Genomic DNA, 26,598 nt, shown 5'->3' with positions numbered 1-26,598 from the left:
GCCACTGAGACAGTTTCCTTACTTTTGTAAATACACTCACATAGGAACTATTATATTGGTGGATGAAATCTCCTCTTATTGTCTGTTACTCCACCTTTGGAAAATATTTGAATTTACTACACTTTACCCAAAGCCCACCAAGCATTTTAGAGTGACCTCCTGGCATTGATTACAGTGATTTCAACCACAGTTGAAATGAAAACCGTGTATTTTATTTCCAAGCTGTATTCAAACTGAGAAGACAAACAATAAGAAAACATGTCTTCTTCTTTTTGTATTTACATTCTCATTATGCTAAAATCTCTCGGACGTCCATACAAAGGAAGAATTTTCAAAGCAGTTTCTGTTCACAGCTGCATTTCCATTTTACGTGACGAAGCGCTCACTGTGAAAAATGAAGGAAGAGGTTTTACATGCTTCAATCGTCTCACAAGGAATAGTAAGCCTGTCCGTTGCTCTCAGAGTTCGGAAGTATTGTATCGGGAGAGACTTCAGAGACTTGGTGCAACGTATAGTACACAGACTTGAGGCAATAAACTTTATTAAATTATGTTTCGAAGCCAGGTGAGTCCCATCAGTCAACGCTCTCTGACCATCTCATACAAGTTTGAAGACGACTGTAAGTTTTTCAAAGTGTGGTGAAAATAAATGGAAGATAATAAGTGCTTGAAAAGTAGAAACTCAATCTAAAATCTTAAAGTCCATATAAAGCAATCACCAAAGTGGGATCTGAGTTATGATTATTAACCACCCAGCCAAATTTGAATGTATAAAAATGTCGCAAAGTATGACAAAATAAACTTTCAAAATCATAAAAACTAAGCAGGATTTTCTTTGAAACCCCGCCTCCTCTCCTCTCTCAGCTGAATGCTTCATCATAGTTGAAAGAAGAAGAAACTGACACTTGGACAACGGGACATTAGTTTTAGGCCAAATAGTTCTGTAAGTGACACTTGAGTACACATGTTGTTTTATAACATGTGAAGTGGATCTTATGTTAGGATGGGTTAGGGTTAGTATTTTCATTAGCGCTTAAATGATAATTCTCATTATCATTAGTGTTAGCATTGAGCTAATAATTGCCTAATGGTTATACTAGCTATAGTTAGGATGATATGATATTCGCAAGTTAATTTCCGTTCAATTCCATTAGCCTATATGTAATTCCCTTGGTATTCACTTTTGGCTCCGTTTTTCTTGTAAAAACATTGTTCTGGATTCGTCGTACATCCCACACACAACAGCATTTTTCTGTCTTTTGCTTGCAGCCAGAATTAACAAGGAGGCACATCACACAATGCAAACTCAATGGAGAGCTGTTGGCGTGGCTCTGTCTCTGTGGCCCCGGTGTGTCATGGGGCCATGATTTTATGCCCGCCCAGAAAAATGTGAAAATCTGTTCAATGCTCCAACTCCATAATTCAGTATTACATGAACTTCAGTCTGTTCACATGTTGACATCATCTTCCAGCCTGTATAATGTGTTTTGAAACAAATCTCTGAGTTTACTATACACAGACTTGAAGGTATGCGTTGGGAAACAGCAGTAATTGAAAGTAAATTTATTTTGTAGGTAAAATAAAGAATAAAGAGATAATAGTGAAGAAAGTGTTACCTGTCATGGAGAACTCTTTTAGTGTAGAAATCTGGGAGTCCGTCATCAAGAGGACTTATTCCTCCATTTTCACTGCAATGCTGCACACACACGCACGGGTCAATGTACTTGCACTGGGTTTCATTTGTAAATGTTCTGCATGCAATAAAACAAATGGATTATACTGGCTTCAGTGAGATGAAATAATCTAATTGCAGCCATCCACTTTGTATAGACCTCTGAGAAAGACAGGAGTCACTGCCAGCAGGCATGAACATTAGGACATGGGAGAATTATGCATTCTAGATAGATAGATAGATGGATAGATGGATAGATGGATAGATGGATAGATGGATAGATGGATAGATGGATAGATGGATAGATGGATAGATGGATAGATGGATAGATGGATAGATAGATAGATAGATAGATAGATGGATGGATAGATGGATAGTTAGATAGATATTAGGTATGTGTCAAAAGTGCCAAGAGCAAACCCGCCTTACAGTCTCAGCAGGGAGGTGCCCTCCTTTGTGCCTCCGCGGAGGCCTCGGCCGAACCCGTGTCACATGATGAAGAGGCAGACCTTGTGTAGGCAGCTCTGACAGGCCTTCCCAGGATGCTGAGCGGGATAGCGGGGAGGAGTACGATGGCACGGAGGGGGGTGGAGAAGAGCTGGAGTCGTCACACAGACCTGATGGCAGGTGAAAAGATTACAGAAGATGTGAGGGCAAGAAACTGTGAAGACACAGTTGAGGAGACGAGAGGTGGGATTACAGGGAGCCATCATTCTCGACAAATTTAAAACAATCAGCGACCGCTCTGTGATGTACTGACTCAGAGTTGACTCAAGCCAGATTAAAACAGACATTAAAAGACGGAGAGGCATGAGAGGGGGAAAAAAAGAGTCAACAAAAAAACCCACTAATGGAGCCCTGAAAGAGACAGGATGGGGTCGGAGCTAGACACGAAAGAGGAGAGTGAGGGGAGGATAAGAGGATAGATAGCAGCACTCACTCAGCCTGGTGGAGACAGGTCGTATTCGTCTTGTTCTCGAGCTGCGCTTCTTAATGGCTATTGTATCCTGGGAGAAAAAAACAAAATAGGTGCTGAGGGATGGTATTAGAGTAGGGCACACAAGCAAGGATGGGTAAACAAGTAGCACAAATCCAGCCAATGCAGCGAGTATTGTCAAATCACCTTTATTTGAAAGACCCAGATTCTGCACCATCTAACAGGCAAAAGTGGAGCTGGACCTGCCCTAAATGCACTTGCATCATTAACTTTAGATCATGCGCTATAGATAATTTAAATAGGGCCCTTAGTCCAGTTATCTACAGTATATATATATTATATGGTAGGGGAAAAAGGCATCAAAGGACCAGCTCAGACTTGCTTAGAGAAAGCTACTAGACAGTGTCATGAACCATGCCCCTAACTCTTATATATTATATGTTATATATGTTTTTACTGTAAGAAACAAGAAACAACAGTGTTAGCAGGGAGGAAAAGGGAAGGGTGGAGCCGTATTCACACAACATGTTAAGGCTAAGAGTAGGTCCTCTCAAGGGCTCCTAAGTCACAAAGAGTAAATCAGGAACAACCTAACATGGCTGCTGCAGTCAACATTTTATTAGATTCAATGATAGTGAGCTTTTAAAAAGGGCCTTAATCGAGATTGCATTATGAACACGGTAGAGTTGGACAGGGATGCCATCACATCACCAACCAATAAAAACAACCCAATATCACTGGAGATTAAAGTTGTTACAACTCTCCGCTATTTGGCCACGGGAAAATGCAGCTGTGCAACACAGACGATCTCAGCGTCTCTCATCCAATGGCAACAAGTCCCCGCCTCGAGTCTTAGCTCAGGAGTCCATCCCACTCCTGAGTAAAAGTTGGTCTCAGAGGCTCTGGGAATAGGTTTAAGAAATTACTCTTAACTAAGAACTCTTAGTGCTAAGATAAAAGGTTTTGTGATTACAGCCCCAGAATAATTAGAAGAGGTACTCTAAGGGAGATATTAGCCGGTGCCAATAACCAATGTAAGAACTGTAACCAACAGAAAGCAGATCATTTAAGATCCCCAAAGGAGCTGAATAAGTTTATATTATTAAATTCAGATCAAAACTGATAAAGTATACAGTAGTTATTAAGTAAACCGGCTGCAGCAAAATGACTGTAAAAAATGAGTTTGGAGGGTTGGAACCAAATCTTTTGAAGGTCACCAGTCAAGGGAAGGTGTTGTGAAGAGTGGTTGCACAGCTGATGGTGTGAAACAGGGCGGTACTACTTAATCTGTCAGAGCTGTCACAACCATTTCCAAATATCTGTACAATTGGGTACACTGGAGGGCACGGTGACCACACAGCAAGTTGTTGATTTCATGAGAGACTGCTCCGGATAAACTGCTTTTCAAAGCAGACAAGACATTTCTGGCAGGTTTTAACATTAAGGCAAGAGGTGTATGAAGGGGTAACGACTGGACTGATGGGCAGAACACTGGGCTTATGGCAGATTGTGCTTGGCTTCTTGTATATTTTGAGCCCTGCTTGATGCTAAAGAATAGTTTAGCAGGTAGAAATCATATGAAAACAAGCTCTTTTGTAGGTAAGTGAGGAGGAGAATACTGAGATTTGATAAGAAAAAGGACAAGCAGCAAAGGAAACAGAAAACTGCTGTCATTTGAAATGGACAAGTGTGCAGAACCAGTGTAAAAACTAAGGAAGGGGAAGGATGGGAATTCAAATAACTGCCCTGTGATCAAAAAGATATGAAGCATTTCTGAGTTTTGGACCGAGAGGACAGGACTAAACAAAACAATGTACTCAAACTTTACTTGTATAACTTCATTTTTAGGCCAGGGCGTATCATGTTTAAAGATAACTGGATTTTCTCCAATTTAATGTCAGTCAGGCTTTTGAATTACAGGCCTTTTGAAATGTAGACTTCCAATACTGTGCTTCAATCAAGTCAATCAGTGAAAAGCTTCTAAAGGCCAAACACAATTCAATTGACAATTCATGATCAATCACATCTCTAGTGAAGGAGTTGAGGCTTTTCAAATTTTGACCTTTAGTTCTTTTGTCGAGAAAGTCAGTGTAATGTCTCAAATGTCAGATCCCAGAGGAAAATCCATCATTCCCTCTCTCCGACACTGAAGCCGGGTTTGAGGCAAAGGAGCGACCCTAGTCAACATATTCACTGATGCATATAAGATAAAGACAAACATCTAATATTACGAGATATACAATAGAATGCAATACTCCGTAATTACTCAACTGTTCATGTCAGACAGAAATAGGAGATAAAATGAAGCCTGGAGATAAAACTGACAAGGATTTCAGTAATATATGATGAAGTCACACTCATGCTAGCTCAGGGTCTTGAGAGTTGGAAGAACATAATACGATATGGATGTGACTCTCAAACTGAAAGCTGGAGGCAGCGAGATAAGAAGAAAGTGTCTGACAGTCTTCATATTTATTGTCCTTGTTCTTTATTTTTACTTTTATATTGGCAGGTCTTGTTAAATACTAATTTTTGGCCTTGACACAGAGATGGCTCCAGGCGTAACACCAAAAAAGATGAGTGAACTGCAACAGTTAGTGAAATAAATAGCATGGAATAAATAGATAAATAAAGTACTGTTAAATTAAAAAAAATAGACAAAATAAATATATGTGCCTATAAGATGCCATTCAAAGAGCCTGTTCTAGTAGAAGTCTTGTGTTGATCATGCAACCTACACATATACAAAACTTGATGATGGTGGCTGAGATGAGTTAGATGATTGGCAAGACACTGTACCACCTGAGATACACAAGCTGACGAATGGACTGATGGATACAAGCTCAGACAGCCATAAAAATGTGTCTGTACATCCACACTCACTATGCTGGTGCTGAGCTCCTCGTCTGTGATGTCCAGAGAGTCTCTGTGTCTGTTGAACCTCCAGCCTCCCTCGTCATATGTTCCATCCCAGCGTTTAAGATGAGACACCTGCCGAGTCTGAGACAGAGAAAAAGCACTCTTCAGTCCCTCTGATGAACCTTCTCCATCACTTTGTCTCAGACACTTAATATCTTCCACCATTAGTGTATTTACCAGCGTCTTATGGGTGGCGTAGAGCTCCTGAAGGATCTGGTCCACGATGGAGTTGGTGAGATAGGAAACAACTGACAGCTTCACTTCTCTGCAGAAGATTGGATTAGAGGAGAGGGAGAGACAGACGGGAAGAGGTTTGGTAAAAGTGAGAGGAAATAACCTGCTTCTAAAATTCACCCCTTTACCGCCGTCTCTTACTCTAAGGCTCGGTGGATGTCCTGCGCCGCTCTTTCCATCAGAGCTGTCCGAATGGCAGAGCGAGGGATGGACACGCGCTCCGAGACAGACGAGAGTGGAGGATTCAACCTCTCCGCTGCAGAAGAAGATAAAGGGCAGAGCTCGCGACAGAGCGACACCATCGAGTCGACGATCACCTGCAATGGACGGCAGCAGTCAGTAACTAAGTCGCCTGCGACGTACCGTGTTGTGAAAAGAGGACTTTAGATCGACCTGAAGCTGCCTTTGAATGATTAAATGGAAGGAAACCATCAATGAATTTTGAAAATAGATGAAATATAAACAATTAGAAAGCTATTGAGAGAAGAGAATGTAGATGTGTGTGAGGTAGAGAGTGTTTATACGTACACACTTTGTTAGCTTGTTTTCACTTTCTTTTTTTTTCAAAAATGATAAAAACAAAAGATCTACCTGAAGCTCCTTATCCGCAGCTTTGGCGAGTTCACCAGCCAGAGAGTCCAGTTTCTGACGCACCGGTCCGTCCACAGACAGCACATGAGCCAGCTCGCACAGCGAAGGGTACAGCTTGATAGAAAAGAGAAAAAAAAAAAGAATAAAATATTTGTGTGACGGTAATGCAATTACTACGCTCACACATATTTCACACCACTCACAGCGCGGGAGTTCCTGGCCTCTTTTAACACTTGTTTAGCAGCTTGAAGCTCCTCGATCTCTCCGACGCCTCGTAACACGCACACCTGCTGCTGTACACGCACGCAAAGGCGCTCCATCACCTTGGAAACAGACAGGCAAGGGAGTGTTACGAGCGCAACAGCGTATAAAACACTCATAAGCATAAAGTGCGCACAGATGAGTGCTACCTGTTCGGCAGTGCTTGTGACCAGGCCTTGGTGCAGCCGCAGCGCCTGCCTCTGAGAGAAGCGCTGGGTCTGGTTGTTTCTGACCAGAGAGCGCTGGATCTGTGCAGCAGAAGGGCAGAAGATTGATGAGAGCCTTGAGTTTAATACACTGGCCACAGAAACACGAGGACAGACAGAAAAGACGAGGTGATGATGCAACAGGCAGATTTCTGAGGAAACAAAGTGCAACGGAGAGAGTGAAAGGATTTCAGAGAAGAGGCTGCTGTACTGTGTCATTTTGGATTTCATATTTCTGGACCCATTTTACCAAAGGCATCTTAAGGCTGAGATCATTGTATCATTGAATCCACCTTACGAACACACACACACACACAACACAGATCATCAAGCATCTCCTTCACACTTAAAGGAGGCCAAGAGCGGATCTAGAATCCGCAAACTACATTTTTTAAATATTGTTTTTGTTCATTTACTTTTCTCCTGACCACAGATGCTGTTTGAGGTAAAATGTGTGGTTTGCCATATGCTGTGTATTCACTCTGCCAACCTCTTCTCCCCCTGTAAGGCAGCCACTGTCCAGATTAAAGTAATGACTGCAGCACTTCGGTGGAGAAAGGTGTAAAGAACCTCTGCCTGAATCCTAACGCACAGTTTTTAACCTCCTCGGGCAGAAATGCTACTTTCCTGATGTTTTCAGTTTCTTGTTTTTCTTTCTATATATGCTGTGCGTATGTTGTTTCAGGTTTAATTTGTATTTAACAGGACCGTCTGCCTCCAGCTGTGACTACATTGATGAACATTTTCTTTCTTAAACTTACTTTCATGCGGTAACATCAATCACAAAGTGAAGCAAGCTGACTCCCTTTCATACTCAATGAAAAGTATGAAATATTTCTGTTGTGTTCTTTCTAACCTTGCAGCTCTATTCCGCTTTTGTTTTGGTTCACTCTCACTGCTCTCAGTGTTGTTTTCAGTCACAGCAGGCAGCTTTTTTCAGAGAAAACCCACTGTACACTACCTGCTCTGCACCAAACAGCCGACACACTCAGTTAGAGACTTGCTGGAGATTTTAGTGGGACATTTAGCAGCTAAATACCAGATATTTCTGTCAGGGGCTGGTAGAGACCACAAACAGAGCTTAAAGAAACATTTCATTTGACACATTCTTGATATATTACATTACATTTCATTTAGTTGACACTTTTGTCCAAAGCGACTTCCAATAAATGCATTCAACAATTAGGGCACAAGGCAGAAGATATGGAAAAATAAAGATTACAGCCACTTTAAGTTCTGTTGTGGGAAAACTCAAGAGCCAGGTAACAAGTAACACTTCCCTGGGACCTGTTTCCCAAAAGCACCCTAAGGCTAAGTAGATCTTTGCTCATGGACTTGATAAAACTAAAATAACCACAACCGTGAGATGCTTTGTGGTAAAAGGGTCTTGGTCATTTCTTCATGACTTGAATCAGACATTTCCAACATTATCCTACTTCAGAATAGGATTTTTATAATTGCCACACAAATTCTTTAATGACCGAAAGAACGAAGTCGAGGGTACAAGAGGCCGAAATGGGTTTTCTCAGGAGGGTGGCTGGAGTCTCCCTTAGAGATAGGGTGAGAAGTTCAGCCATCCGTGAGGAACTCGGAGTAGAGCCGCTGCTCCTTTGCGTTGAAAGGAGCCAGTTGAGGTTGTTTGGGCATCTAGTAAGGATGAACCCTGGGCTCCTCCCTATGGAGGTGTTCCAGGCATGTCCAGCTGGGAGGAGGCCTCTGAGAAGACCCAGGACTAGGTGGAGAGATTATATCTCCATCCTGGTCTGGGAACGCCTCGGGATCCCCCAGTTAGAGCTGGTTAATATGGCCTGAGAAAGGGAAGTTTGGGGTCCCCTGCTAAAGCTGCTGCCCCCGCGACCCAGATACAGTTTCTTGTTCTGAAAACTTATATTTAGGTCCAAAGCACTTGGTGAATTTATAGTTCAAATGCAAATGGTAGAAGTAAAGCTTGAAGATGCAAGACAACATGCTAAAGATGTTCTGCAGAAAACCAGAAAGACTGCATCAAATCTCCCAGATTTAGTCTAAATCTGTTGAATTTAAGCTTCTATTACAGCAGCTGGTCTCGATGCCAACCTTGGTCAGTGCCTGCTCTGTCCTCTCAGGGGCGCTGCGGTACGTCTGGCTGATGTCACTTAGGGGTAGAGGCATGTACTGCAAGGTGAAATTACTGAGAGAGAGGACGGAGGAAAGAAGGAAGGAAGGAAGGAAGGAAGAGAGGAAGGGTCCAGTTATTGGAGGAGACAGTAACGGACTAAAGAGAGAGAAATAAAGTGGGTTACAGATTCAAGGGTTAGTTAAGGTTAATATCCCCAATGGACAGAGCTCATCCCAAAATATCCCTCCTACAGTATGCCATGCAGCGAGTGAGTTATACTTTGATCTTAGCAACCATGTCATCCTTAGCCTAAAGGTAAGTCTGAACCATTTAAGATAACAAAGTGGAAAGCAACAATTTGCTTAGCTCGTTGCAAATTTCAGTGTAAAAGCCTTTAAATAGAAGTTAAATCCATCACACTGTTCTCGCAGCATATATAATACATCCTCTTATTTATCGACAAATTTCTTGCGTGCACAAGAACAAACATGTCGATGATGTTTTAATGCTCTTACTGTTCAAGTGCTCGGGCCACATCTAGAAATCCCGCTGCGGAGGTGTTGTTGCGATCCCATGTCACGCTCCTGCAGGGCAAAGCGTGAGTTGCACTGAATACAAATCTCCATATAGAGCACACGTTATACCGCAAAGACAAAGAAATATCATCTCTACGTTTATTTTCCTTCACCTGAGTGTGGTGTTGATCTGCAGGGCTTTGCTCAGCATCTTGGCTCCGATGTCGTCCATGTTGTTCCCGCTCAGGTCCACTTTTCTCAGGCAGGTGTTGCTGCCCAGAGCGTTGACCAGCACCGTGCCCCGAGAGCGCAGGCGCGAGTCGGTCAAGGACAGAGACTGCAGGGCCTGGAGAGGCAGAGGGGACACAAAGGAGGAAACGGACTTGTGTGTTAAAGTGAGTAGGTGTGTTGGGAGATATTTGGGACTAAATCAAGTGAGCAGTGGAAAAAAAGACAGGGCCTGGGGAACCATGAGGACGACTGCTCCCCAACATGACTTCACATCATGTATGTATGAATTATTTACTTTATGTGTGCGTAGTGATATAGACACTGTGCCCCCAAGGGTTACAGAGACAGTAATTATTAATGATACAATGACACGTCTACAGGAATTATGTGTCCAGGAATCCAACCTTAAGCAAAACAATTTCATCATATTTATTTTTTTCCCCCTTTTGAAACATGGAGTCATTGGAGTGCACTAAAAAAAGTAATAATGATAGGAATAAATGAAATAATGAATAAGTAAATAAAAATGTGGAAATATATAGAGAAATCAATAAAATAATAAACAAATTAAACATAAAGACAAATAACAAAATCTTAAAGAATAATTATAAGCATTTTTTTTATTGGTTTCCACATTTATTTGTTATTTTATTTCTATTTTAATTTACTTGTTTTTATCCCTTTATGTTGATCTTATTCTATTTCTGTGGCTTTTGCTCCTCTTTAGTCTTAAACTGTCAATCAACTGGCATCGGGTGGGCCGCCCTGTCCACGTTCAGTCGTCAAGTCATGTATCCTGCACTGGTAGGAGCTGTTTTAAGACGGACAACAGGAAGTAGATGCAACACAGCACATCATTTGTCTTCATCATTTCCACATATATTATTAATTTATGTGTTACTCTTTATATTTCATTTTTATTTTCTTATTCCTTCACAGGTTTCTTCTTTTTTTGTGGCACTCCATACATAAATGGCTTTTCAGTTGATCCATTTTCTATTTGGATGATTAATAAAGAAGCAGATCCAGTGGCAGCAGACTGGTACAACTTGTTTTTTTAAGAGTGAGAAGATATCCTGTGTTATGACTCACACATTCCTCCTCCTGTATGAGATGAACCAGCTTCTGCAGGACTTCATCCAGAACCCTGCAGACAGACATAGAGACAAGGCTGGATGAGCTGGAGCAAGTCATTTCCTGCTGCCAGCGGTGAGCTGTCTGCCCGAGGAGCGGCAGCAGCTTATGAAAACGGAAGTTAAATCACAGACACGTATATTCGAGCTGGCGTTATAGCACACACACCCTCGTGTTTACGCACACACACACAAATAATCGAAATAAAGCATTACATTGAGCTCTGGCTGCACCTGTTTTTGATGTTGAAGTTCTTGCCCAGATAAAGGTGTTTGAGCGAGGGGTGTCTGGAGAAGGCCGGCAGTACTGTGAGCAAGTCTGCATCCAGACCTGTCCGCACGCACACACACACACACACACACACACACACACACACACACACACACACACACACACACACACACACACACACACACACACACACACACACACACACACACACACACACACACACACACACACACACACACACACACACACACACACACACACACACACACACACACACACACACACACACACACACACAAATACACAAATATATATATAGAGAGCGCTCAACATGGCTTGATTCATTAACAGCACTCAAACCTCTGCTGCCCCAGGACAAAGAGTCAAGGTCACAATAGGACGTGTTGGAGTGTGCCACTGTACCGTTGTCTGACAGATCCAGAGTGCCGATAGAGGAGACTCTAGGGAAGAGTTCCTGGATAACAGCCGCTCCTGCAGACCTTAACTGGAGAAGGAGAGAGAGAGAAGGGAAAACCAACATATGCACAGGCATGAATCCCAGTCGTTTCCAGGTTAGTCTTTGGGGAATCGTTCTATTTCTCCACAGTGAAGCAGATTTATGAATCCTTGTTTTATGTCTCTGTAAGCAGTCTGAAGTTCTGTTGCACACCGAGTTCTGCCTTGCTTGTGATCTGCAACAGCTCTATTTAGTGCTCAGAAAAAACTGTTCAGGTTACTTGTGAGCTCAGCACTTTTCACTTAAACAAGCAAGTAAATAAATAAATAAATAATTATGTCCTAGTAACCTGGAAGATCATCATCGAAGCTGTGATGCATTTAATCAACACACTTAGTAAATATAGCAACTTCATAAATTTAAAAATAAATAAAAGTCTGGGCCAACAAATGATCTCTCCTTAACTAACTAGATACACTTAACTAAGTATATTTACTTGAATACAGTTCATAAGTGCACGTTTGAGCTACATTTGCTCTATGAGAGAAGAATATCTGTCCTTCAAAACATTTGAGTATTTTTACTCCACCGCAGCATGTTTGTTTCGTTTGAGCCCCAATTACTAGTCAATTGACGGATAAATATTTAACATACAGAATGTGTTGAATATTTAACTTAAGTGTACATAAAATGATCATTTAATTTATTTAATTTGTCATCTTAATTAACATTAAAATGCTGCTTTCACTTTAATGCATCAGTTAAAATAAATAGAATCCATTATTTTAGAGTATAACACAGGACGCATGCTGCTGCATGATGAGTACTTTAACTTTAAGTGAATTTAGCTGCTAGCTCTTGTACTTTTATTTTTACCGTTGCACTTGAAATACAGTAGCTTTACTTCAGTATTTAAACATTGGGGCATCATTACGTTTACTTCCCCATCTGCCAGTGAGTTAAAGGGATACTTTCCTAAAAATCTGGTTTTCATGCACAGCCCTGGCTCTGTAAATGGGGAACAAAATGGCTCTGACTGAGTCACACAACACTATTCTGTTAACTCTCCCTCTTCCACGACAGTAATGAAAGGAAAATAACATGGGAGATATAACCTTGCCAACTTGATTAAAGAAATGTTTATGTGTTGAGTTCAAATATCAACATACTTTCTCAAGAATCCAAGCTAATATTTTTGGCCTCGACTTCAGATGTGAAAGCAGGGCCAATAGTTGTACTTGTGACTCAAATGTGTGTCTGCCTATGTGTGACTTTAGTGTCACTGCAGTGTGGGAACTTTGTGTTTCAGACATGCATGTAGTTTTCTGCTTTGAGTCGTTATGTTCACAAAAGTCGTCTACGTCATTCAGACCTTTAATTTTTTTCGATCACAACAAATCTTTTCTACACATTCACAACCCTTTTCTGGACGGACTACAATCCCTGAAATCATTTCTGAACCTCATTCCACAAACTCACAATCTTAATCTTTCCCAACTGACAAAAAAACCCATTAACATCTGGCTTTTGTCTTGAATGGGAAAGGTTACAATCTGCATTTCTTCCCAGGACAAAGGACTCTGCAGCAGTCAAGAGTACTGTATGTAGCGGCTCAAGCTCAGCTGTGATGGAAACATGACACCCGGGTGATTTTCGCCGCTTTTTTCCACGACTATTTCTGCGACTCTTTGTCATCGCAATAACAACTTACGTCCGTTTCATGCAAGCAGCGCTCGGACATCGTTCCAAAATAGTGCGCACTGAGGCACAGGATAAACTCATGATTCAAGATATCTTTAAACTGCATGTGGAGATATAAAGACATTCTCTCGCTCTGTAAGAAGAAGAAATACTGAATTATGCTTTTAACTTTCAGCTTAGAATCCACTGCGGGGCGTAGAGATGAACTCTTACCTCACAGCCACTGATGTCCAGATGAAGGTCATTGATATGAGGATTGGAGGTTAACCCTGTTAGGAGAGCCCTGTGGAGACAAGAAGGATGGAAGTGAGTGATGGAGGAAAGACAAGAGGAGGAAGCTGTGGATATCTTTAAGCTTAACTTCATGAAAGGAAGTGGTTCTGGATAGAGAATAAGAGGCGACATGAAGAGTACCTCAGAACATCAGCGGGCAGCTTCATAGAGGCCAGGCTGACATAAGTGAGGCTAAAGGCAGAGCTGAAGAACTGACGGAACAGTGGCAGCGTGTCCTTCACTTTCCTGTTGGATGAAAGAAAAGGATAAGAAACAAGAGATGAGAGACGTAAGAGAGGAGATGATAGAGAAAGTGGGACGGGATGAGACCGAACACACAGAAGAGGGGAGGTCACATTGTTGACATGCGGGGGTAAAAATGAGTGCAGTGCTAGTGAGCGTAGAGTACTGAGACGGCATGAGTGAATATTGCTTTGGTGTAAGAGGAGGGGAGCGGGGTCAAATGATAGATAGCTTCTGCTTAAATATTCATGAGTCTTATCTATGCAGACTGCGCCGGGAGTTCTGGTTTTAAACGGCAGTAGACACACCCACAGAGAGGAAGCACAATGTACCAGTGATCCACACTAAACTCATTTCTGGTTTCCCATTAAGCAAGAGATGAAGATAATGACAAAAAAAGAAAGAGAGAGGGAGAAGGGATGACGAGAGAGAGGGCATTTACGGAGGAAATAAGGATGGTATATTCTCAGATTTGGATTCGCAGACGCATTTATTGTGTGGATAATCTTAAAGATATGACTAACCTGTGGGAGAAGGAATTTTTGGAAAGATTCAGAAAGGAAAGATCAGCGCAACACCCCCTCAGAAGAGCCCCAAATAGCTGCATGAGACACAGGGTGGAAATAGTTAATCTAGGCCGAGCGTTACACGGAGAGAAATGCAGTTCTTATTCACATTGCACATAAACATTCGATCGTGCCCAGACATAAAATAAATACTTACTGAGTCCACAGAGCAATCTGTGCCTGACAGATCCAAATGGACCAGGCAGTTGGGCTGAGACAAGAAGAGATACAAGTTCTGGAAACAGAAAGAGAAAGAGAGAGCTCATATTAAAATGGAGAAGTGGGGAATAAATGGAGCAGTGTGGGTTTTTTGTTTCCAGACGGGCTGTGCTTTCTGACCGAGGCATCCTCCCCCGAGAGGACCCCGGGGTTCTTGCTCAGGTCCAGGTGCAGGAGAGAGTTGGAGTACTCATCGCTGGAGCACAGAGCCTGAGAGAGAGACACCACTCCTGAGAGAGAGCGAGATGGATAAAAGGGAAAAGACGGGGGGTACAATATTAAAAGACAGAGAACACTCTAAAAAACATTTTGTGTCCTTACATTATTCATACACATCTGCAGCAGCAGGTATCAGTGGATGTTATGGAAGGCAGTGCATAGTTTCTGCCTGCTTCAATGTAATATTTAAATTCTCCACTGGGTACATGGTAAGATGAGACAGTAACAGGAGACATGCTGCCTGCAGGGCAGACGAAGACATCAAAAGTAAATATGGAGTCGTAGCAAAACATGAAACAAAGCTCTTCAGGAGGGAGAATCATCTGAGGAGGTTTTCTACTTCCTAAATGATGATCTCAGCTCAGACAGCTCCTCTGTCAGCTGCAGCTTTATTATTGTATACCACTGAAGGAGATGCACTGAAACGCCGTTGTACAGCTGCTGTGAAATAACAATAAAATGTATTATATTCTATTTTGGGGAGTTGTTTAATTACGGCCAACTTGTCTTGATGGATGGATGAGCCCGAACCTTTGGAGGTGAGCGAGGTCTTGGAGAGGTTGAGGAGACGAAGTCCCTTACTGAGGCGACACACCTGCTGAATCAAGTTGGACACACCTGCAGGGTACATCCAAGAGGTATACAACTTAGAGGAAGGGAGTATTTAGATCACAGAAGTGGATTATAAACTGTAGATACAAATAAAAACAGTTCACTAAATTAAGAGAAGTAAATGTTTCGGTGTACCTTGGTTGTCCAGTGAGTTGTGGGCCAAGTTGAGTGAGTGGATGACAGAAGAAGGGTTCTCTGACAGAGCAGCTGACATCTTCTGTGGAAAGTCTCTGGGTTCACAGTTTAATACAATATGTTGTAAATACACACAAGCATTGAAAAGGCGCACTGTATGCAAATTAGCATTGTACTTTCATTAAGACTCACAGGAGATAGACTTAAACTTTTTCATATTTAAACTTTATCAGTTCATCCTTGAGTCTCAGTGGACATTTGGGCCAAATTTGAAGAAAATCCCTCCAGGGGTTGAGATATCACGTTCACAAAAAGGGGACAGATGGACAATCCGAAAACATAATGCCTCCAGACACTGCTGCCGAGATTTCTAGCCTGGGAACCAAACAAATCTGTTGAGATCATGTTTCATTTCCTTTGGCAGATATGTCTGGCCCCTCTCCCATTCATACAGATTTCCAGCCGACCAGGTCCTGGGTGGGCTAATCACAACAGTTTATCTAATACGGGGAGGGTTTAAGACAATACATGATAGAGGAGCATCATGCTAGAATGTAGGCACTGAACGTAACTGCTGCTCTATGAGAGGGACTGACCAGGCTCACAAAACTCTGGTCAACCTGTCAAACCAGGCAACGCTGATCTCATATGAATCAAGATTGTGTTACTGTATTGTCTATTTCTCATCTAAAAAAAGCAGTTTTAGTGTAGTGTTTAGCTGTAATTTGAGAACGTTTGTGACCCAGTTGCTCTGATTGGTTGTAGGTCTATCCAACTGTGTCCAGAAGCGCTTTGATCTGCATCATTGAACGCCCCTTGGAAATTGAAAATTAACTGAGAGGTTCAAGAGTAACATGCAGATGCTAGGCTACAAGATTTCCTGACACAGGGCAAGTTCTAAAAACACTGGATCCTACACTTCCCACAGTGCAACTCAATAGTGTTGTTCATTCGAACAATCTCCTGACTTGTTAATGCCTGCATCGTTGAAACGCCCCCAGTTTGTAACTAAACATTCAAAGTCTCAAGCCACAGAGGACATTATGCTGTTTTCACAGGCTGAGTAGCCATTTATAGACGATTGAATGGAAGAAAAGTAAAAGAGAGGTGCTAAACTCACGATTTTAACCCAGCGTTCTCCAGAGTGATCTCCTCCAGGCTGGAGGATTTGCTGACCGTGTGCAGGACCTGCTCAGTGACCTCTGACCCCTGAAGGAAAAATAAAACATCTAAACTTAACTTTCCACCTGTTTTTGGTAAAAAAAAAAAAACTCAACAGAAACACAGCAAAGTGTATACTTACTATCCGCAGGTCTTTGCAGTACAGTTTAGTGAACCAGGTGTTGTATGCCATTGACGCAACAATCACCGCCAAATCCCTGGAAGAGATAAACCCGAGGTTAATGAGGTACCGTATTTTTGGAGGTAAAACTGTCTGACCGCTCTTCGTCCCTCACCTGCTCTCCAGGTGGCTAAAGTCCAGCAGGTTGAACTCTCGGCTGTCCTGGGAGTGATAGATGGTGTCCACATCCTAGGAGCAACATTACCCATGAGCCTGTTTGCTGCAGTACATGACCCCCTCATTTTGTGCACAGTGCTGTACGTAACACACAAAAGCACTCACAGCGACACAGGCACAGTCCCACAGCTCTTACCCACTGCACTTCCTCCTTGCAGCTGATGCCATTATAGTCACACAGAGCGGCGTATGTCTCTGAGAAGCCTCCTGAGAGAAAAGAAAAAAATGAATCTGAGACGGGAACAGCTGCTTCCTTCAGCGATAGCGGCAGAGAAAAGGGAGGAAAATGTACACAGGAACATTTGTCTAAATTATCAGTCTTTTATTTGTGTGACAGAGCACTTTAAAAAGAACATCTGGAAGAGCGTTGATGAAGTGTGTGAGCCAACTTCCTCTCGAGGCTGCCACATGGTGTGCATGTGCCCCTATCTGTGTGTGTGTGTGTGAGTGTGTGTGTGTGTGTGTGTGTGTGACTGCACATATATGCATACGTGCAAATTCCCATGTTTGATGAAAATGTCTCTTTTACCACAGGCCCTCTGGGTTTCCACTGAAGTCTCTGAGCTGGGTGAATACTTCCTGCTGCCCTCAGAAAGGTCACTGTCTGAATGACAGATGGAAGGGCTGCAGAGATAAAAGAAACAGAGAAAATTAAGCATTTCTCTTTAGATAATTGCATAAATAAGGGTCATCTTTCCTGTGAGTGAGTATGACTTACGCAAAAATGGAGTTGTTGAATATTCGAGACAGAGCAAAATTAATATGGCTGACCACATGATTGAGGTTTTCGCGTGACTCAAACCTCAGGGAGTAGCCGGACTTGTCAGTGTCGATAATAACCTGCACAGAAAATGGAACTCTAAGGGACTGCATGGAAATTAAAACGGAGGGGAAGGGTGTTGCATCTTAAAGCAAGACACTTCCCAGAATCACTAATATTATCTTTTTTACCCATTTTGGAATTTAAATAGTAAATGATGATTATTCCAGCAACTCTCTACTGCATTTAGAAAGAAATAGGAAATAAAAAGCTAAACTTAAAGTAGTTACTTTAACTTATGATGCAGACTGAATTGAAGGGGGAAACAAATGTCCACAACAACAATTGTGTTTGTGTTTCTTCCTTAGCTAGTGATGGGAAAAATGAAGCCCTAAAACGGTAAGAAGATTGTTTCCTCTGCGTATGGCACAGCGTACCATTATGACCACACAAAAGCTATCATTTGTGACTACTTGATCTTTTTTTCCTATAATTTATCTCACAAGTGAAGGCTGAAAAATAAAATTTCTCCCAAAACTCAGACTACCGTCCCTTCATCAAAAAGGAAAATACATAAAAGAATACAAAAACCCCCAACAATCCTTTTTTGTACAGTCCCTAAGTAGTTCATCCTGTTGCCATCGTCGTCAACAACAGAAGAGAACAAGTTAATAAGAGAGCTTTGACTGTCACCGTAGCTGTTTCAATAAATGCAATTATTTCTTTTGTCACTCCTTGAAGGCCAAAGTGATGAAACCTCTCTATTATACAACTGTACAGATAAACATTTAGCTGGAACAGTGAAGCTGAGCTTAGTATTAATGTTCAAACTCACCTGGTGCTCAGGGTGGGAATTCAAAGCTCGAATCTCCAAGAAGTTGAACGTGGTTTCTACCTGTTTTTAAAGATACAGTCGACAAAGTAGACGTTTCAGCCTGAAAGGTGAAAGAAAACGATTCATACTGCACAGTAACTGGAGTTAGAAGTACCTTAGTGGGAATCTTTGGCGCCAGGAAATAGAGACGCCACGTTGTGAGGACCTGAAGAAAGGAATATAAATCAAACTGAATCAAGATTACGGAAAAGTTGACTGCACAGTCATTCTCCTCGCGGGGAGAAAATAGTCCCAGAAGTTTCCATGGTAATGATGAGAAGGAAATGAGGAGTCCTTTCCATATTCATGTATTGAACTGACTAACATTAACAGATTGACATAGAGGCTGAGAAATGACGGCATATTGCAACATTTTAATCACATTCTCACAAATGCGACATGTAATTTCATTAGTCTAACGTTACGCTTGCTGCGGGAAAACATGAAAGTGGCTCATATATTAAATTTGAGTGTGGCTCAGGGCTCAACGGGCAATCATTTTTGGTAATTCAGCATTTCTCCAGATCTTATAGATACACGTTCTGGAAACAGAAAGATAATATATCCATATTAAAATGGAAAAGTAGCGTATAAATGGAGCAGTGCGTGTTTTTGTTTCCTGATGGGTTGTGCTTTCTGACCAAGGCATCCTGCTCCGAGAGGACCCCTCTAATATCAGAGTGTAAAAAAAAAAAGAACCGCCCATTCACTAGTAAATTATGTTTCCTCCGCACATCTGTTCCAGAACTAGAAATGCTGGTTCACGCTAGGTCAGGACACCAAATTCGCATTTTTTCCACACTACCTCTGCTAATATGCCGTATGCGGTCTTAAGTGCGTGGGATAGTTTTTTACCGAATGCAAAGTTGATGGGAGTTTGGATGTGACTAGCAATTTGAAATCATACAAAGAGCTTTTGCAGCCTGTCTACGCCCGTACCCCCTTATTCTCAGCATGGAAACCATTTGTGTCATGCAGCTGTTGGATGAATCTGATTCTTTATCATCGGCAATGTCTATCTCCTTAAAAAGTCAGTGTTTCTCTCCATCAAGGCAAAAACAAAGAGCAGTGATTCTTTGGCATTTAGCTGCTCGCCACCAGCCCGAGTATTGCCCTCTGCTCTTTTTCTTCTCCTCTTCTGCTCCGTCGCTCCCAATCATTTACTCCATTCTCTACGATGGTCCTGCTAAAACACTCCCTCAGGACAAAGCCCCCCCCCCCCCCCCTCCGTGTGCCTCTCCCAGATAAAAAGCAGTAATTAAATTACAGCTCTACCACTCTACAGTTGTGTTTTTTGGAGAGAGAGAGGAGCTTGACACAGGCCTGTCAGAACCACACACTGACAGCCTCTTACACCCACACAGCAAGTAAGGTGTCGGAAATGTAGTCACTCAAAATGTGCATGTGATAGAGCGTGAGAGAAAGAGCGTGCAGGATCTGCGTTTCACTTCAAAGACTGTCTGAAGGAGTTGATTAAGAAGGCCAGATTGTATCACATTTCGGCGATGAGTCTGGGTTGTGGGATAGTTAACAGAGAGTGTACGAGTAAACAAGAGTAAAATCATGCTGATGCAGCAGGAGAGAGAGAGACTTCTCCACATCAAAGAGAGGCCACACACACACACACACACACACACACACACACACACACACACACACACACACACACACACACACACACACACACACACACACACACACACACACACACACACACACACACACACACACACACACACACACACACACACACACACACACACACACACGCACACACACACACACACACACACACACACACACACACACACGATCGTGCTTATTGTGGTGTATAATTATGCAGGAGGGCTGCCATAGGACAGATATTCTAATCTTCTCTTGTCTGACACTTTGGGTGAGGCTTCTGTAAGTAATCAAGATAAATGCATGTAACCTGCAGTGCCAGTGACAACCAGTGCCAGTGCCATCACAACCTTAAAGAAGCTTCGACTGAAAATCCTAACGAGTTTAAATTCTGCTTTTGCCCCAAAAAGCTGCAGCTTTTTTAACAAACTCCAATCTATTTCCCTCTGTCTTTTAAGCGCACCCAAGAAGAAGCGAGTTTCTTTCCAGTTCAGCTTTTAAGAGGAAGCAGTAAATGAGACGTGGAAAGAGATTATTGGAAAGATGTTTCTTGAAGTTAGACATATCAAAGTGTTTGAATATCAAAGGCTGTATGCAGAAACGCTCCCAACCACCCATACTCACCACACAACGAATCATTAAAGCATCTGTTGCGTGGAAGCGCTGCTCCGTCGAGGCAAAGCTTGGATTGCAGCAGGGACAGCGGACGTCACCTGTCTTTAAATTGTGTAAAACTACACTGGCTTCACTGCAGCTGAACTAGAAATTGTATATAGACGTGTGGTTCAGTTGCTGCACTTAAAAGAGCCCTCAATCAATAAAACCTGCTCAGTTATATGTTGCCTGTTTGTGTGCTTTCATGCACCTATATAAGTCCACTGCATTCTGCAAAAATATCCTTCGAGGGTCCAGCCGGTCCCTAATGTAAGAGCTGATTTCCCCAGATTTGATCCAGATAGCTGGCTGAGCTTCACTCACTCAAATAGAGATTTCACATCTCTGCCCCATATTCTCTGATGAAAGCACCCCAGAATCAAAGGCTGCGAGCTGCTCAGCCCCCCCACTGCCTCCACAGCACACACAGAGGAATCCACAGCGGCTCCCACAGATACTGCCGATCCAATATTCATCCTGCCAAGCCGCAAACAGCAGTCACAGAAGAGGAGGTGAAAGTTATGATGCAGTTAGTAAAGGATGTTCACCCTCACTGTTAAATCACGGAGAGCCTCTACCTCTGCTGTCACGGATGTCAGCGCTGTGGCAGAGATCCATTAACACTGCAGAGGGAGTTAACATCAAAGATAGTGTACATGCATGGTGCACACATCAAACTGCTTATGTTGCAGGATTATGATGCTCTTCAACATCAGCAGACCAGTGTTAGTGTAACACAGAGGGCCATTTATAACAGGCTCAGTGAACAGACTGAGAGCAGCAACTTACAAGAATCCTGTCCTCTGTCTTGCCATTTTTGGTGTCAAGCTTAATTCCGTGAACAAACTTGATTGATGATTTATCGATTATCTTCTTGATGCTTTCTGTGGAAGAAAAACACAACATATTGACATATAATGTAAGAAAAATGCACAAAAACAGGGCACTCATTCTCTCTGTGTCAATCTTTTTCAAGGATAAAACCAGCATTTTTGCACACATTACTGCTGAGCATTTCTCTAAGCAAGCTGCAGATTTATTTGTGTTGCCCTACATTCCAGTTACACACTGGTATCAGCCATTTCCTCACAGTGTAAAGACTGAGACTGAAAACTTTGGACAGGTGATTTATCACAGTGAAAGTGATGTCTGCATTTGTTTTTCTCAAAGTCACATTAATGTTGCATGTGCAGCCGTGACTATAGACCTTTTTAATGATATTCCATTGCTAGGCAACAGGAAATAAACTAGCATTTTCTTTTTAACGTTTATGTTTACATCTTTGAAAAGCCCCATAGATCGATTTGAAAAGTCCACACAGTTTCTGTTTACAACATTAACATTAGTTTGACTAAATAAAAAGGGATATGTTGACTGTCTCTGCAAGTCAATTTTCACATCTTATCATAATTGCCCTCCAGGTACAGCAAAGTCCCGTTTAAAAACACTAGAAGGTAGTAGGTACTGATGAGTACGCATACTTCACAGTAAATGGTGTAAAACAGAGAATTGATGTAACTGCAATATCTCTGATTCGAGATGAGCCAGGGATCTTTGTGCACCCCATTCCTCATCTCTCTATCGCCTCATTTCCTGTTATCTTACTACAGTCTCTAATGAAAGCATAGAAATACTCCCAAAATATTTAAAAAAACATCCAAAATTCCAGTATGGTCTTTAAATGCACCATATTGCAATCATTTTCAGGTTCATACTTGAATTTTAGGTTTCTACCAGAACATGTTTACATGCTTTAATTTAAAAAAAAAAAGCGCTTCCAGGTTTCCCGCATCTGCGCTCTCTGCATCTCTGGCCCGTCATCGCAGCGTGAATGACTGTCACATGACTGTAGCGGCACTTTCTATATTTGTAACATCAGAGCTGTACACAAGTCCTGACGGCTTGTTTAAAGATAGTTTCTGAATACAGGCTGTGTGCATTTGTCTGTGGATTGCGCGAATTGATACTTTCACAATTTATAAATAAAATACATGCAAACCTCACTTTTTACAATATGGGGCCTTTAAAATAAGATGAGTCAAAATCAAATTGTGCGCTAAATCACTTTGACCTTTGGGTGGACAGCCCTGGGTTCATGTCTTGGTCTAATAACTGAGGGATCACTTGAATATGGCCTGTCGTGGCATTTCAGATGATAAAACAATCCAATGAACTGCGAGTCTATATGTATCATGATGATTTTAAAGAACTTACAAACCTCCAACATGCAAAACAATTAAATCTGCGTATAACACTGAAGCAAAAAGACTGACATTTAGTACTAAGTAGTAAGTGATTGCACGGATTACTCACAGAGATACAACAATCATTTTCATCTGCTTCACTCAATGAGTCCAGTCAAATGAAGTCACCAAGCTGCTCTATCTTAGTGTCATCAAAATGGTTCACAATATGCCTCATGGCTTTTTCTTTACAAGAGCTATACATGACACACCGGAGCATCAGTGTTTATGATTCACCGAGAACTGTTCCTGTCAAACAGCATCACTGTCAGTGCTGTGACCCCTGACTTGTATACCACGCCAGAGGAAGAGTGTCACTCGCAGGTTGGTAACACACGGCAACGACACGCGACCACAGAAACGTACAGTTGCTGGCAGGAATGACACGGTTCAGCCTTTCCTTCACTGTGGCTGCAGAGCATCCCGACTGACGGCGTTATGGACAAATCGATACTGAAGCCGGGACGTTGGGTTTTGTCAGCGGAGTTGATACAGTCACACCAGATAGTGAAGCAAGTGAATATATTGTGCTTTTCACTCCACTGTATTTGACTAACAATCATCCAATAATATAATATTCCATTCTGTAAGAAAATTTGCACTTTTTAGGACACTTTAGGTACATTTGCTTATAACGCGTCTGTACTTTTTAAAGTTTTTAACTTTTAAATATTTTTATATTGTGGTAGGCTATTGTTACGTTTATTTAAGTAGGGGATGGGAGTACTTCCTCAACTGCTCAAATGTGTATTGCAGTAGTATCTAGTTATGTTAAAAGACAGATTGGGGGTACTTTCCAAGCCTAAAAAATGCAAACATAGTTTTCCAAAAAACAATCGGCAGCAGTTTGCTGTATGAAGGTATGATCATATGAAGGTCGGTCATCTCGGTGAATTAACTGTACAGCATCTATGAGACGCTGATAAAACACTGAACAATAATGTTAGTCCATCCAGAGTAAAGATCTGGACTAAAGTATCATTCAGGTGACCTTGTGCAGCCCTGCAGGCCAGACCAGGGCCCGGTGCTCCTCCTGTCACTCAGTCAGTCAGCGCAGGCAGGGCAGGAGGAGGGGTGCACCACCCGCAGGTGACTGAATGAGGAGCCAGGGATTCCGCTGGATTAATCATCACAGTGCGCCTAATAGAGCCATTAGGAGTAATTAACGCAGCAGCCGAGTGCCTGCTACCCATGAGCATGTGTGGAGTGTGTGCGCGTGCGCTGCGCTCGTGCACGGCATTCACTCCAAGGCTGTGCTTTGACTCTGACATGTGTAAGCTGTTGCTGTTTGTGGGAAGGGAAAAAAATGAATACTCATTTGTGCATTCTGTCGCGGGTTTGTCTAGCTTATGCATTTAGTTGGCAAGATACAGTGAACATCTGTCTTTATCTCTCTCTCTTCTCACTTTCGCACGCACACGCGCACAATCATAGCGCTCGAGCCGGTTATAGGAAGAAGAAGAAGAAAAAAAACAAGATTAAATACACAAGGGTTCAGGTTTGGAGGGGAAAGATCACACTCTGAAGCGGGTTTGTTGGTAAAAACGCGCAGAACAAAACGCCTTCAGACCCAAGAACACACAGTTATTTCCACAACGCCCCTTTCCCTCTCTGGCCTAAGGCTGGGGGTTTTATTACCTGATCCTCCCCGAGGGAAAGATTTAAAGCAATGTATATTTCCCTGCACTGTAAATAATTCTTCTGCACATTAACTGATTCGCATGCACAGAGACGGAAAAAGCCTCAGGACGAAATGCAAAGGTGCAGCTCATGACTATCACCCAATGCGTCTGCACGGTCGCAGCCTCCGCCAGACGCGCGGAGGAGAAGCATCCCGAGCCTGGACGCAGACACGCCGGGGGTGACCGCGGCTACAACCCGCAACAAGGAGAAAAAATACTAACAGTGCGGCTGTCTTTTACCCACCTGTGATATCCTTGCTCACACTTACGAAACCAGAAGCGGTGATCTCTTTAGAAGCCATGTCTGTTCCTCTCTCCTGTCGCCACCCCTCCTCCTCCTCCTCTCGTCCACCTCCTCCCCACTGGCTCTTTCTCTCTCTCTCTCTCTTTCAGAGATGGACAGAATGGACGGTCTCTCTGCCAGGCATTCCAGCAGAGCATCCGACTGCCCGACGCGCTTCCTGGATGAAACCGTGTGGATGCTGGGAGGCTGGATGTGGGAGCGACGGGAGGAAGAGGGAGGGATGATGGGGAGAAGGCGGGGCTCATGAGGGATAATGAGGCAGCTGTGGTTAGGTACCTGGGACCTAGCACACAAGCACACAAGTTAGAAATTCAATGGAAATATACAGTACCTTGGTTTGTCTGCAAAAATCTCAAGGAGCCACAAAAACATAAACTAGACTGATGAGTTTTTACTTATTTGAAAACACTATATTTAAGATTATAATGAGCAGTTTTGTTAATGCGTAGACTAGGCTATAGACAATAGTTTAGCATGGTACAAAGAACATTCTAATCTGTATGTTTAGGTCATGTCTCCATGACAACACTGATGGGGTGAATTTTTTTTGTACCAGGCTAGTTTTTGTTAATGGAGGTTAAAAATTATGAATAATTAGGGGTGGGGCATCTTGAGTGACAGCCATCCACTGGCCCTCAATTCACCTCAGAGGTAGACGTCAGCCAGATGGACGTATCCCCCCCCCCCCCCCAACGTCACATACATGCCCTTTTTTGGTAAGAGGAAATGAGGCGGAGTCAAAGTCTGACAAGATGGCGACTCAGTAGGTGAGTACGATTGCGTCAAGTTGAGACAACGGACCTCAATAAGAAGCTACGTCCATTTTTATGCTTATTATGGACTTGGACTTGGACTTATATAGCACCGTTCTAGTCTTCTGAGTATTCACCCATTCATACTGATGGCAGTAGACACCCACCTCCCATCTAATCTAGATCTATGTGAACCAAGCGCAGGACACTTCAACATGCGGACCAGAGGAGCCAGGGTTCGAATCACCGATATCTCGAATGGAGGATGACCCGCTCTATCTCTGAGCCACAGCCGCCCCAGTTATCACAATTAATAGTGAGGGGTATGCTACATGAATGTTTTAAATGTTACATTTCATGGCAATCCATCCATCAACATCATCGTCCTAAAATCAGCAAAGGTCATAAAATACATCATCTGGGAACCATGAATGCTTCTCGTCCCAATCCCAATCCATCAGGTAGATGTTGATGTATTTCACAGGATAAGTGAAAACTTTGACCTGCTGGTGTCGCTAGAAGAAAAGCCAAGAGATCACCAAAGTTATTAGGATTTATCCTCTGGGAATCACAAATTTTATCTTAATTATTAAATCTTTTAAACATTTCATGGCAACCCATCCGGTAGCTAGTCATATATTTTAGTGATGGACATACCGTTGTGATCTATACTGTAGATCTATGCTTCTAGCATGGCAAAAAAAGGCCTAAATGACTGGGGGTTATTATTCCTT

General features: G+C 42.5%; 1 protein-coding gene across 1 annotated transcript in view; it reads right to left on the bottom strand.

Annotated features, from left to right (window-relative positions):
* The window catches only part of LOC310945292 (capping protein, Arp2/3 and myosin-I linker protein 3-like), a gene marked incomplete at its 5' end in the record, with an annotated part of 32,654 nt that extends 7,544 nt beyond the window's left edge, over positions 1–25,110 (bottom strand). The window contains 32 exons of the mRNA XM_083911341.1: positions 1,616–1,695; positions 2,101–2,288; positions 2,612–2,678; positions 5,492–5,608; positions 5,705–5,792; positions 5,903–6,078; positions 6,353–6,466; positions 6,556–6,675; positions 6,763–6,861; positions 8,896–8,989; positions 9,433–9,501; positions 9,606–9,778; positions 10,756–10,810; positions 11,031–11,127; positions 11,452–11,533; positions 13,400–13,469; positions 13,601–13,705; positions 14,227–14,303; positions 14,426–14,503; positions 14,608–14,717; positions 15,238–15,324; positions 15,454–15,548; positions 16,574–16,662; positions 16,757–16,832; positions 16,911–16,984; positions 17,109–17,179; positions 17,502–17,596; positions 17,691–17,812; positions 18,568–18,627; positions 18,722–18,772; positions 21,673–21,767; positions 25,053–25,110. Of these exons, the coding sequence (XP_083767467.1) occupies positions 1,616–1,695; positions 2,101–2,288; positions 2,612–2,678; positions 5,492–5,608; positions 5,705–5,792; positions 5,903–6,078; positions 6,353–6,466; positions 6,556–6,675; positions 6,763–6,861; positions 8,896–8,989; positions 9,433–9,501; positions 9,606–9,778; positions 10,756–10,810; positions 11,031–11,127; positions 11,452–11,533; positions 13,400–13,469; positions 13,601–13,705; positions 14,227–14,303; positions 14,426–14,503; positions 14,608–14,717; positions 15,238–15,324; positions 15,454–15,548; positions 16,574–16,662; positions 16,757–16,832; positions 16,911–16,984; positions 17,109–17,179; positions 17,502–17,596; positions 17,691–17,812; positions 18,568–18,627; positions 18,722–18,772; positions 21,673–21,767; positions 25,053–25,110 (3,032 nt within the window). The remainder of the gene's footprint in view (positions 1–1,615; positions 1,696–2,100; positions 2,289–2,611; positions 2,679–5,491; positions 5,609–5,704; positions 5,793–5,902; positions 6,079–6,352; positions 6,467–6,555; positions 6,676–6,762; positions 6,862–8,895; positions 8,990–9,432; positions 9,502–9,605; positions 9,779–10,755; positions 10,811–11,030; positions 11,128–11,451; positions 11,534–13,399; positions 13,470–13,600; positions 13,706–14,226; positions 14,304–14,425; positions 14,504–14,607; positions 14,718–15,237; positions 15,325–15,453; positions 15,549–16,573; positions 16,663–16,756; positions 16,833–16,910; positions 16,985–17,108; positions 17,180–17,501; positions 17,597–17,690; positions 17,813–18,567; positions 18,628–18,721; positions 18,773–21,672; positions 21,768–25,052) is intronic.
* Between the last annotated feature and the right edge of the window lie 1,488 nt (positions 25,111–26,598).

The sequence above is a fragment of the Echiichthys vipera genome (genome assembly GCF_963691815.1).
Source record: "Echiichthys vipera genome assembly, chromosome: 3".
NCBI classification, from domain to species: Eukaryota; Metazoa; Chordata; class Actinopteri; order Perciformes; family Trachinidae; genus Echiichthys; species Echiichthys vipera.
This window is presented reverse-complemented; position numbering and strand designations above follow the sequence as displayed.